Below are 14430 nucleotides of genomic sequence, written 5' to 3'. Positions count from 1 at the left end.
TTATGTTGTATGTATATAAAAGGCAAGTATGAGTATATTAAAATAGACAACCAAAAGAATAAGATTTTCCCTTAAAATTTCTTTGTTTTCTAAGCTTCTCTCTATTAGGTATTCTACTTAAAGAAGACATTTCTACAACATTTCAAGGATCACAAAACTTTTCACATAAATTATTGCATGTATTTGATTCTTTTAAGAACCTTCTGAAGTGATTGGCTTATTGTTATTGTGGGCAAGAAATAATATCCCCATATTACAAATAAGGCAATGAAAACTGAAGAAGAGTCTTAATTCATTCAGTTATACAGATGTCAGGATTCAAACTCAGGTTTTCTTATTTCAAGACCAAGCTCTTTAGATTGTATTGTATTACACAGCAGAGCTCTGTGTTATGAAAAAAAAAAAACATTGGGCAATCCTCTAAAAAAAGGAAGGCTGATAGTGTAGAGTTCCTTTTTTACTTTTCCTATGTGAAGGTTAAGAAAAGGGAAAATGAGTCAAAAATACTTGATCATCCTTGGTAGGGAAAAGAGTTATGGATTGCTTTAATCAGATAACTCAGTACATCTGGATTACTGGTAACAAGCAGCACTTTTCCATTCCCAATAGCTCCACATGCTAGGCAGTGAGTTTTAAAGAGGGCAGAAGGCAAATAGCTTCATCCTCAGATGGTTCTGTCTTAATTAGATGTTAATTAAATGTTCTGAACACTGGTGCCTTACCTTTGAATGGCAATTTTCTAGACTCCTGATCTCTAACTTAAAACCCAGAAGACCAGGCTCCACCTCCTTATTTCACTAAGTCCATTCATTGCCTATGTGACCTTTTATTAGACTTGCTTTATCTAAATTTTCTGGGGCTTGTTTGTGCATTTGTAAAATTAAGATAACTTTATTTCAACCACCTACTGAACAAAACTGTAAGGTTTATGAAAGAATATTTATTTTATAAACTTTAAAACACTGAATGAACTTATAGGCAGTCATTACTCCTGACTGATAAACCATTTTCACCAAACCAGGAAACCTCTTGGATTTTAGACTTGTGAACTAGCAACATATATCTATATAGATATATAAAATACCTCTTTCTACCCTCTGTGTGCCATGGCCCTCACTACTGCCTTGGATCCCTGGCTTATATGGTTTCTTCTACTTCCTGAACTATCCATTATACATCCATTTGGAGGAAGTTGCTCCCCAAAGCTTAGTCTTCTGCCCCAGTCTCTTTATGTACCTTCCTCTAAGAATTTAACCAATTTCATGGTTCCAAATATCATTTTTATATGAATAATTCCCATGTCAACATTTTTAGCTGACCCTTCAAATTCTAGTTTTACATCCCTAGTCTTAGATGTACTACCTTAAACTCAACACATATAAAATTCATTTTCCTCTAAAACTTCCTTCCTTTCCTGATTTTCCCATTTCTATCAAGAATATCACTTTTCCTAGTCAGTCAGGCACAAAACTTTGAAGTCATCTTTAACTCTTCCTTCACTCTCTTCCTCCTTCACTTCACCAAGTCATGTAAATTTTTCCTTCATGATGTTTTTTGCATGTTCCTGTCACCAAATATAAATCCATTTTTCCAAATCAATTGCCACCATAGTTGACTAATTATGAGTTTTGACTTCTTTGGTAAGGCTAAATCTTCCTGCCTCCTAGTGTCTTTATACCCTAATCCATTTTGTGCATTAAGCCTTCTTAAAAGTACCACTTTCATATTCCTGTTCAAAGACTTTTGGCTTCTCATCACCTAATAGTGAAAATTCAAACTCTTTTGCTAGGTATTTAAGTTCTTCCATAATCCAGGCTCCACATACCTTCTTAACTTTCTCTTCCACTATTTCCTTATAATGTCAGTCAACTTTATGTAAAACTGTCCCTCTCCTCATACACATTTCAACCACTATGAATTTGCCAAAATTTTACCTGTCTGAAAGAATCTTCCCAGCTATTCAAATGCTAACCAATAAGGCCTAGACCCACTTTAACCCCTGAATCACCAATTACTACAGCTAGAAGGAATTTAGGAGATCTGATCCAGTCCCCTAATTTTCCAATGAAACAGGCCCAAAGAACTTACTTACCCAACTGTTGCAGTTACTTAGTGGCAAAGCAACAAAACCCCAGGTTTCCTGATTCTGAGTTCAAAGTTCTTTCTATCATACCACAATGCCTCCTACAGTTGAGTAACAATTGTTGTCTTTTCCACTCAAAGGGCAATAAAGTGGTGAACTGAAATTCAATATACATTGTCTTGTGTTATCTCTAGTGTTTCCTTTAAAAAAAAATTTATCTCCGGCCATAATAGAAATTTGACATTAGAAGTGCATGCTATCTTTCTTCAAGACATGCCTTTATAAAAGTTGGCAGCAAGAGGGCCCAGTGACAACATTTTTGGCAGTATCAATATGGCACTTAGTAGATGTCCAACAAATAATGATTAAAATAATGACTCAGAAAGGCTTCCAAAAACTGAGAACAATTCATATTCATAATGCACCGTAAAGCTTGCAAAAGGATTTCATCAAAAAAATCTTGTGTAAGGTAGTTAATTCAAGTATTATCATCTTTATTTTACAGATGAAGAAACTGAGGCAATTTCTCTCCCACATTTTAAATGATTTGTTCAGGGTAAGCTATTAAATATATGAGGTAGGATTTGAAACTGGCCTCCTGACTCTATCTACTTTGCTATGCTAACCCAAATCAATAAGAGCACAACAGACAGGAATAATATGTACATTCCTTTTTATTTTAATACAACACAGACACATGACACGTATAAAAGAAAAAAAAAAGGAACACTCAGATAAAAGGGCCCTGCCACAAATGGAAGGACAGGAAACATCTATAGCTGAATCAAATAAGGCTCCTGTTTTTAAAACAGGGAACTGCTAGCTACATCTGGAATATGAGCAAGGCTGTTGCCAAAAAAATAAAAATAAAAATAAAATAAAATAAAATCCCTGCACTGTTGGGACATATCCATAGAGTCAATTTATTACTTTTTGAGGTTTGCATTTAGGAATGTTCAAGCCCTCTTGCCCCACTTAAAAGACACTAGAATGTTATGGGAGGATAACTAAAGTTTTATAAAATAAGAAAAGTTCTTACAAGTACATCTTTGAAAACAGTACAATATGACTATTTTGTGAAACCAGAAGAAATCTTTATTAGAGGAGATATTTAATATCATGCTTCCGAAGGGTTAGGTTCTATCCTGCAAAACTAAAAATGCAGGTGGCAGTGGGGTAGTAGGAAGAGGAGGTTTAACTTCCTAGTAAAAATCTAGTAGCAACCAATCAACTATTCAAAGGGACAAAATGGAAATACCTATGCTCAGTGCAGGGGTTTAGTAGCAGCAGTTTGTTCATATTCCCACTCTAAAGAGAGCTGGAAATTAAGCAAGCACCAGGTTGTCTTGAAAAGAGCCTTATACACGCACACACACACACCCCACACCCATACAAATACACAAATCACCACCACCCCCCCTTATTTAAAATTTTTTTTTTTACTAAAATAATACAAAAAAGGGAGACGGGTGTATTTACAAAAATCCATGGCTGGTACAGTACATAATTTTTAAGACACACTAAATGCTACAATCTTTCAGGTCCTGAGATTATTACAAAAATCAACTCAAAACTTGTGTTCAGGTCCAGTTTTTAAAGGAGAGAAAAAAATAAAAACAAAATATTAAGTCACACATTTGTTTAGAATTACAGTATCCCTTCAAGTTAGCAAATGCATCTCCCTAATAAACAAACACAATATAGTCATTAGTGCCTATCAACAAGAGCAGCTGCAATAGATTATTCAGGCCCCTTCCTTCAAAATTGATTTTAAGCATGCTGGTATCATATACAAAGTGTGGAGGTGGCTGGAGAAAGAGGAATATGTATACTGGAGGCAAGTTTCTCTGAAAAAAGGGCATCATGAAGAACATCCTGCTTTTCTATCACTAAGCAAAGGCTCCCCTCCCCACCAATCAGTTCTCATACTTGAGGGGTAGGGATATTAGCTGGCCCTGAATAAAAAATCTGAGTAGGAGAATTATTTCAAAGCAATTGTAATATATAGATGTGCAGTTCCAAAACAAACATTTGTAAGCTGGGGCAAAAATAACTGTTCACCAGCCAGAGATTTCATTTCTTCAGTCTTACAGTTAAACTTGACAACTATAGACAGGCGAAACACCTGGGAAAGTCCTCCAGCTTTGCATATTCTCATTTGTTGGAGAGTAATTTGCTACTTTTGCTACTTTTGATAGACTACAGTTAAATTCTGAGAAAATTTTAAAGTGGTAGTAAACAAAGGATACTGCAGTTTAAACCCTTTCACTGGTAAATTGGCTAGTGAGTGGGTAGAGGATACGAGTTACATTCCCTAATTTTGAAAGTTGGTAAACTCTATTGTTGCAAAGATTCTTTGCTAAACTGATGGAGCTCATTGAGGTATATGAAATTATGTAGGTATAACCAGGCTAAAATATATTGTAACAGAAAGCTAGTGTTCAAATTTCCAACTAGTCAATTAAATGAAACAGTGACTGCTAAGAGAAGAGGTTTCCATCAAAGAATGTCATCTTAGATTTATACTGAAGGAGATATTAATGGTCTAGACAATTATCTGAGCCAAAACAGAATTAAAAAGGAATTGGGAACAATTCTGGAAGTAGGGGACAGGTTGAATGTGAAAGTCGAAATTGAGTATACTGGCCAATTGGAGGAGTTGCCACATTATAAAGACGTGGCCAGCCTGCTTACCTTTGGTGGTGTAGACTTCAAAATATGTTTTGAAGATGTTAATAATATAATAAATCTATAGGCTTCAAAAAGAAAATTATTTTCAACCTGCCCTGGGATAATAGTATCTTATTTTTCCTTTCATTAGGTTTTCATAGAATAATTTATTTAGAAAGCTAACTAAAAATATTCCAATTCAACACATATGTCACCATTATAACTATGTAATAATAAAGGGATGTCTGAACTAGGGAAAAATCAGCTAGCTCTGAGGGCCTTAACAGGTCTGTGGAGCCAGATCTCTAAAAACAGAGACTCAAGTAATCCTACCCATTTCCAGGAAGGCCTGGAAGCAGAACTTTGAGATCAGTAAGTTTCCATAAAAAACTGTACCTCAATTTCTGAGAAAAGAATACACCTGCAAACTATGTTCTCTGGGACAAAAGAGGTCACTATCACTACCCTATAACACCCGAGAAATCTGCTATTTGCTTTATAGTAATAGAAAATAAAGTTCTAGTCACTCATGGAGACCAAGTAATTTCTTTAAATCCTGGACACCAACACCTACATAATTACATCAACTCTCTTTTCAATAGGCATACTTGATATGTTTGGCTAACAGCTTGGAAAAGAGCCAGAAGTACTGATATACTATGAAATGGAAATATATTAAAAGTAGAAAGGAGTAAAAACAGTAGGATATGAGATAAAACCAAAGTATAGGTTTCTATCACAAAAATTTACCTTGCAACAATTGATATTTAAGGACATGAGAGAGCATACAATTTCACTTTAGGGTATATGAATATAGCCTGATTTGTTGAAATAGTTTTTTTTATGAACTTTAAAAAAAAATCAGTTCTGGTCTCCCAATATGATGCTTTAGCATTAGAATCTTTACAAGTTCCTCCACTAAGATGCAAACACAATTTAAAAAAAATTATATTTTAGACCCTAGTATTTGCTTTGGAATTGAATGATAAGAAAGTAGGTTGTTAAATTTTCATTCTGGAGAAAAAATATGACAGTTGAACTAATGGACTTAATTACAACAAGGATTAGAAAATATGAAAATGTGAAAAAAAAAGAAAATATGAAAATGTGGACTGATGGGAGAATAGATGCAAGAATGGATTCAGTTTCCAAAGCTATTTCCAAATCAGAGTTATAAAGAACCAAAACTCTGGCTTCTTGATTCAGTTTCAAAGAAAATTGTATGCCTCGTTATGTAAAACACAATTAGTATTAAACATTCCACTTGTTTTTTAGCTCAACATTCCAAAGCCATTTTATGATATTAACTACAGTCTGGCACCAGTGAAAGGGTTTGCATTTTGTTTTTTTTTAATACAAAGTTCACATTTCAAGGTTAAACAAAACAGAATTTCTCTCTTTTTCTTGAAGAATACACATTCAACAAAATCTTTTGCCTTAATTCTTTGGGTAGAAGTCTAACATGTTGTTTGAGGAATGGGAAAAGAGGAAAAAGTTGTATAATACTGGGAAACAAAGAATACATCATTTATCTGCATAGTTGATATTAATGACAACTAAGGCTTTATCTGGAAAAAAAAAAGCAACAAAACAAACTAAGAAAGATCAGTTTTTAATTGGTTGAAACAAACTAATTGGTCCATAGCAAACTGCAAGCTAAACCAGATGCTTTGCTTGACTTGGGCCTGGGTGCTCTCTCTCTCTCTCCTGATTTATTTCGGCTAGACAGTCTATTCCTCATCTCCTTAACTCTCTTGACTGATCCTGATCAAGAGCTACAATCTGAAATCTACAAACATGCCCTACTGGCACTTACTCAGCATTTTATACTGTTGCTTAAATTCATACTTCCTACTGGATTTTTAGGATGATTAGAAACATATTTGCTATTCAAAAAATAGGGATGAGGAAAAAAAGAAAAACATGATTTGATTTTCTTCTAGGAGTTGGGAAAACATACATTTCCCTACTCGTGACAAGAGAGGAATACCTCCTCTACCTCTCTCCCACATTCCTGTGTCCCACATAGCCAATGCAACACATTCTTGGGCTTTTCTGAGAACAGTGAAGCAGAACCTTGTCACCAGTGGAGATGGGAGTGTATAGAGCTGGCTATGCACCTGACAAAATACAATAACAAAGTGTCTCTGGGTCATGCTTGCCACTTCAGTGCAAAGAGGGCTAAGCATTCTACCCACCCAAAAAAACTATTACAGGAGAGCATGATATTTGATTCATGTATAGAAGAACTAAGAATCATTTTGTTCATTCCTAGAAAGTTCCATTATAAAATGTCTCCCAAATTCTTCTCATCTTTAAAGCTAAAATTCTACCAATCTCTAAAAAAAGATGTTTGGTCTGATAAAATTAGCTCTAGAGGAAGAAAATAGCCACCTTTCAAGATCACCATTAACCCCCAAAGCCAGGCATTATAGGCTTTCAATTCAATTGTCATGTCTCAGCTCAGTAGCCAAAGCCATCTTGTTTTAATGGCAAGATTAACTTGTGGTATTGACAATTCAGTTACAGGAAGCAGTAGAATACAGTGTCACTGTTGTACATTCTATTTTAAAAAAAGAAATAGTTTTAATCTTTATAAAATAATCAGATTATGTAATAGTTTAAAAATGAATTTGGGGCTTCCCAAACTCAGATCTACTTTCACCACCACTTTTACAAAAACAGGACACTATTCAGATACATGATACCACTTATTGTGCAATCAATCAAAAAATGTGTTACCAGTTTGAACATAAATATTTTTTCTCACCAGGAATAAAGAGAAGAGAGTGTATTAAAATATCAAATTGGTGTCTAAATTAGACTTCCACTGATTTTTCAAAATGTTAAAAATGTTATGGTATTTTTAGACCCATTATGGGGGAATAGTTATTTAGCCTTTATAAGAAAATGGTAATAACATTTTATACTTATGTAGGGCATTTTAGAGAAACTAAAAATTCTTTTGAAATATTAAACTTTCATGATATCCCTGGGAGGTAGGTGAAGATTATTATACCCAATTTTCTGATGGGTAATCTGAGGCACGAAGGTTAATGATTTTCCCCTAAACACAATAAACCAATGGCAATGCTTATGAATGAACCCAGGAGACCTGATATCTGTTCTTACTAAATACTACTACCAGGGATTGCTCCTTTTTTCCTCTCCTCACCCTTAGTTTTTCCCAAAGTCAAAGTGTTAAAAGGGTACTTATTGACTACATCAGAGAAGGAAAACATTGGATTCACAAATTAATTAATTTCAAGCCCTCAACTCAAAATAATGAATTCCTGTATAAAAAATAAGCTATGCTTCTTTGTTTTTAATGGCTACATAGAAAAATTTTAGATATGGGGACATGTGTGCTTCTTGCATCAAAGGACAATTCTAAAATAGTCCTGAAACAAGAGCAACATAATGGCTGGTCAAAAAAATAAGTAAATAAAAGACCCAAAAAGTCTTCTAAGTATGCTGTAGGTAGAGTTCTATATATGTGATTATACAGTCTTCATCTTCTGAACCTTCCCTAGGTGTAAATTTATAAATTTTAAAAACATATGTAAGCCACATGGATTTATTAAGCACTATTTTTCAGAATTTAGAGTTTTGTTTTTTTTTATAAATAGTGCTTACAAAAATACTCACTTTCTTCAGAGGCTATATTCAAGTATCAAACCCCAATTCTAACTTTTATTTTAGTTTTGCTTTACTCTATATTCAAATGTACCTACTAATCAGTTTAATTTATATCCTTGTGGTTTCAATACTTTAACAATTGGACATTACTCATGGCAAAGTCTGAAGTGCCTATACAACCCAATATCCAGGAGTAGAAAGTAAGTTTATTGTTTTCATTCCACTTGTGACAAGTGCGTATATGGAATCATCAGAAATAGATTTATGAATGTTTTCTAAAATACATTCACAAGCATAAATTCAAAGCCAGCAGTTGTTATTGTCTGGAAATATGATTCCCAATTACTCACTTCTATCGATTACCCATTTCCTAAAAGCAAAAGTGTTGGAGGAGAGTGTTCAGAAAGGATGCAGCTCCTAATTTTTATAATATATATGTATATGTGTGTGTATATAATATATGTAATATATGTAACATATATTATATATATATGTGTGTGTATATATACATATATATATATCTTAACATTTTATGCACATGGTCACACACATATAGGAAAAGGAAGAGTATTCCAGCATGACATCGCCTTGGCAAGTTCTTCCCAAATCCCTGACTATTCATTCAGCCTGCATTTTAGGATCTCTGAGAACAGTTTCAAAAGGGAAAAGAAAAAAAGAAAAAAAAAGGCACTTAACAAAGGACAAAGGCCTGAACAGAGCATATCTTAGAGGGGGGTAATAATAAGCATTTTGTGGAGACTGATTAAAACTCACCAACATTTTACTTTTTTTCTCCTTAAATTTTTATAAAATAAAAATTGCATAACATTAGTCATTTACCTACTGCATTTGTCTTCTGCTTCATTATTAAAAAACAAACAAGAATAATAATTTAAAAAAACCAAACCTGGGTAAGTAACCCTATTGACAACTTCAGTTCAGTAGAAATGGGGGAGCTGAAGCTTAGGGAGATTTCTCAAGTTTGGTTTGACTACAGATTTTTCTTATTCTTCTATTTCCATCTTTTTAAAATAAGTTCAAAATCCAAACAATAAAAAAACAGAATAGAGGGACCACTGTGCTTTCAGGGTACATTCCAAAATAAAACATCCCATTTCTATCCATGAACAAAATTCTATATTGATCCCCCCTCCCAAATAAAGAACTGTAAACTAGATTAAAGTTTGCTAATACAGTCAAAGTTCATTTTACAAATGTAGCAGCAAATGTGATAGACAGTTGGAGTCCTAAAAGATGATCCCCAGAAATATACAGTTCTTTTAATAAATGGCAGTCTGAGACAATTAAAGGATAGCTCTATTTTAACTTCCAGAAAGTGTCTTGTACCAAGTGGAAGTCCAAGGGGGTGTGGTAATGAGTACAGGAAAGAGAGTAAAGGTATTTGCCCTTCCCAGACTCTGGGTAGTAAACAACTTAGATCCGCTTTGGGGGGGGGGGGGGGAAATCCTGGGTTTAAAGTCACTTCTAATAGTTTTTTACTAAACAGATGTCAAACCCACAGCATCCATACTACTGATTCTGTTTTTCCCTTTACTTGATGATAGAATAAACCCCATCCAACTTTCCTCATAAAAAAACAAAAAACAAAACTAATAGCAATTTGGGCTACTAACATCCATCACAGGGGTGGTAGGCATGGAAGAGCATTATAAACATGATCATCTGACTTCCTGATCCTGAGAAAGGAATTCTATAATTCAGGATTAACCTGGCTTCTTTCTCTCAGGTTGTTTTGAAAATTCTTAATTTTATTTTTTCTGGATCTCTCGAGTATATGAGAAGGCATTATTATAGGGTTATCTTGGACATTATTGCTTGCATTATTTTGGAGGCTCTGAGTGAGCTTGACACTTTGCTCCCGTACAGTCCCCAATCTTAAGCTCAGTGCTGCTCTGTCAAGTGGCAGCTGTACTGGCTATTATTGCTTGTGAATACTGAGGATTTCTTTTTATGTACAATAACAGCTTATATATCATTGAAGGCCATTAAAAATATAAGACAGTTGAAAATAAGCAGTTTAGTCTTCCTGAAACAAGAACCCTGCTGAGTGAGATTCAGTTAAATGTGCTAATAACTCTCCTTTTGCATTGGGGCGTTGCTTTCATTCTTACAGAAATATACTCTTCCCTTCAAAGAAATGTGGAGTCTACTAATAACCTTTCCAGTAATTAAACATATTAAAAATCACAAAATTTGATCCTTGCTTAAGTACAAAAGTACAGTCTAGTCCACAAGTCTCTATGCACTTGTGCTGAAAATGAGTCAAATGAACCAAACAACTTTTCAATTATGACACACAGTACAAATATGGGGGTAATCTCCAACACTGTAATCTAAACACAAAAATGTGTTTTATCTCTGGGCAGAAATTTCTAATTAAATATCTAGATATGCACTAGCCTTTTGACTTATCTTCTATTATATTTTAGAAAGTGGGGAAACAGAACAAAACTGTGAAGTACTTTGATAATGACTTTTAAAAAAATCAAAGATCTCAGAAGAGTCCCAGAAAGATTAAAGAATGAATAAAATGAACCCTGAATGTTTCTGATCCCCTAAAAAAAGGATTCTTCATAGAGATACTTATCTTAGTGGGTATGAAATAATATCAAGGAAAAGAATTCATAATCCTATTGTCAGGCGGACACAGGAAAGTCATCAAAGATCAATACAGCATGATTTAACAATTAGTTAATTAAGAAATAGGAGTATTACAGTGTTTCTACTATGAAATTTGAAGTGAAGAATTTTAGTCATTTTAGTCATGGCACAATTAAGAGAAGTAGCAAACTCAGTTAACACCTCAAAGCCCTAATCTTTATCACAGATAGCTATCCTTAAAACAAAAATTTCATAATATTCATTCAAATAGATACAAATACAGAAATTCTTTAAACTGATTTCCTTTTTTCCACTGTTTAGTAAATGTGAACAAAATGCTGAAAATACTAGAATGAATGAAATAGTGGGAAAATATCTCCAATAAAAATTTAGCCAAAACAAAACAAGTTGAGTTAATCTAGCCCTAGTGCCCCTCACAGCAACTTCATCCAAAATGCCTACTACAGTCGACAAAACACTCACATTTGCGTCATGGTAACCTAATAAGCAAACCACTCCAAAATCTTTGCCAAGAAAACCCCAAATGGGGTCATGAAGAGTAGGACAAGATCAAAATAAAATGACCGAACAACAACAAAAACCTAAGCAAATCGAAGCCTTCATCAATCAGTTTAAATTTACTTTTTCCTTAGCCTATGATCAAATTTTAAACAATAAAATTTTCAGTTACTCATTTAAAAATTATTTCTTTTGTCATAATGCAAAGTCAATGTGACTTTCAAAGTCAAAAATCCAGATCCAAATGTGATTTAATAGTTTTTTAGGCTACAACGAACTTTTTATATTAAGGAAAACCAGGGTCTGGGCTAGTATATGTATCTTTACAAACCTAAATGAAGTGTGACATGATTTCCCATGAATAACAGATAGGAAATCTTTGTGTTAGTGTTCTAATGTGTAATGAATGATTTTATTTTTGGTTAATCTGTCATTTATTTATACAAGTGGATTTACTTCTGAGCACAGCTAAAAATATGAAAAACATGGCTTTTAAGAAAGCTAAATTTCAAGCAAAAATAACAGAACAATGTTGTTTGTTTTTTAAAGCTCAAATCAAAAACCAAAGTCAATCAAGTCAAACAAATCATATCCTTTTCTCCATGAGCCCACTCAAAATCCTGTGCCACTGAAGGTGTATGCATATGGAAGCATAACCAGTGAAAGATTCTCAAACCTTAAGATTTGACTCTTCTAGCTAATGAGACTTTAGGATCTTGACTGCTTCTCATTAATCACAATAAACTAGTTTTAGGCAGAAGAAATGGGCTGTGAAAATCTTTACCAAAATTCCCTTACTATACATAATGATACTAGTTTTGCTGTTCTCTTAGGAACCATGAATTAATTTTTTGATGAAGACATAAAACACTCAAAACATCTGCTACCCAAAATGACCACCGAAGAACTATTATATAATAAATACACTGATTACTGTCTAAAACAAAAGTTAATCTGAAGTACCACTATCCAAAAGAAAAAAGTGAATTCTGTTAATTAATGTGAATGTAAGTTAATGAGAATCACCAGTCATAATATTAGATTAGCAAGGACTGGGCTCACCACAGCAGGACCTTTGTCCCTGAGGGTCTCCCACCTTTCAGAAAAGAAAAATATCATAATGTAAAATTATATTAAAAGAGTGGAAATCAAGAATTGATCAGTTATTAGCAGACAAATAAAATGCCAGCTGCAATTCATTAAGTACCTGTGTCTAAGGGGAAAGTGACCCTTTGATAAAAAGGGAAAATCTTTACATTTGATCTGATAAGAGCAAAAGAGACTCCATTTTCTTTTTATCTTTAAAAAATCTAGATGATTTAATACTACATATCACTGTGCTAAAATAAGTTTTTTGAGAATATTATTATTCCTCTTTCCTGCAGCATCCTCAGTCCACCTTGTATACTGTTCTACATGGAGGGATTGCTACATGCTGGAGATCCTGCATCGGTAAAGAAGGTTCAAGTTTGATCAGGATTTCTGAGGATATAGTATTCAACTACTATCTGTATCAGACACTGGACATGTTAATGGGTTCTCTGTGGCAAATTTATTATTTGCTGCATAGGCCACTCAAGCAGACAAGATCATTATTCCTGAAAAGCTGGTCTAATTTCAGATATATTGGACTAAAATATTTTCTCTTCTTATGAAATTATATCTGCACCCAGAGTGGTCAGGCCCCAACCCCCAGGATGGATGAAATTCACCCAAATCTGTTCAAATTCCTTCTTCCTCCCCTGGGGAAATCAAGTTTATACTTCTGTGGGTTTGACAACTGAATCGCTTTAAAGCCAGTTAGCATGGTAACTTTGTCTTTCTGTAGAAGAGAGCAAGGTCTCTAAGTCTATTCAAAAGCCTTTCTTCCTCCTGCACCTGGCTTTGATCAAGTATTGTTTTTCTTTTCCTTTTCCTCCTCACCACAGTGCTTGGGACGAGAGAATGTAAACATTGACAGAAACAGCAGCCCTGTGACCACATAAGTACTTTCCCATCAGTTAGATCCCATCAGCCAATCAAATGTTCCAAATCCTTTGCTAGCTGGGAAGTCACTGAGTTTTCCGTTGTAATTTAGTGTCCCCTTTACTTTGGCCTCCATCTGAGAAAGAGAAAACAATAGGCCAGTGAGTAGAAAGAGATACATTAAAAGATTCAATTATTTTTAAAAATCATACACATTTTACTAATTATAACATTTCATTTCTACATAAGTGACTCATATCTTAAAACAGAAAATTTAATGTAATTAATACCAAAGTAGTATAAAAACTAGAATATGGAGCTCAAAATTTACTGAAGGATTCTTTTTATGGCAAACTGTTGAATTAATATTTGAGATTCACCCAAATCTGGACATGCCACTAAAAAAAGGCAATTGGTAGCACAGTGGGGAAGAGCACTGGACTTGGAATCAGGAAGCCTGAGGTCAAATCTACCCTCAGACTTATACTAGCTATATGACCTGGGCAAGTTACTTAACCCATTTATTTGAATTTCTTTAATTGTAAAATGGGAAGAATAATAATAATAGCATTTAACTCTCAGGGTTGATGATCAAATGAAATATCTGTAAAGCGTTTATTGCACTGACTGGCACAGAGATAAATATAAATGTTTATTTCCTTTCCTTCTCTTCCTATGATGGCAATGAATGAATGTGTGAACTACAGAGTGCATGTTAGACAAGAGTCTATTAATTTGTTCCTAATTTTATTTAGTATCTACCATGTACCCAATTTAACCCCTGTAGGAACTTAAAAGGGAGTCATAAAACACTTCTGTTATCAGAGGACCTCTGTCTTTTGACAATTTTTCCTCCTTTCAGTCAATCAGTCAAATAATATTTATTAAAGATCTTACCTTTTTTTTTTTTTGGCTAGGCACTGCACTAAGAT

The 14430-nt window shown here is 34.0% G+C and overlaps 1 protein-coding gene across 3 annotated transcripts in view; it reads right to left on the bottom strand.

Moving 5' to 3' along the window:
• Nucleotides 1–2739: 2739 nt before the first annotated feature.
• UBN2 (ubinuclein 2) overlaps nt 2740–14430 on the bottom strand; it is a 162660-nt gene continuing 150969 nt past the window's right edge. For all 3 annotated transcript variants that reach the window (XM_056799758.1, XM_056799759.1, XM_056799757.1), the window contains one exon: nt 2740–13634. In XM_056799758.1, the coding sequence (XP_056655736.1) occupies nt 13585–13634 (50 nt within the window). In that variant the 3' untranslated portion in view covers nt 2740–13584. The remainder of the gene's footprint in view (nt 13635–14430) is intronic.

This window comes from Monodelphis domestica, chromosome 5, assembly GCF_027887165.1.
Source record: "Monodelphis domestica isolate mMonDom1 chromosome 5, mMonDom1.pri, whole genome shotgun sequence".
NCBI classification, from domain to species: domain Eukaryota; kingdom Metazoa; phylum Chordata; class Mammalia; order Didelphimorphia; family Didelphidae; genus Monodelphis; species Monodelphis domestica.
This window is presented reverse-complemented; position numbering and strand designations above follow the sequence as displayed.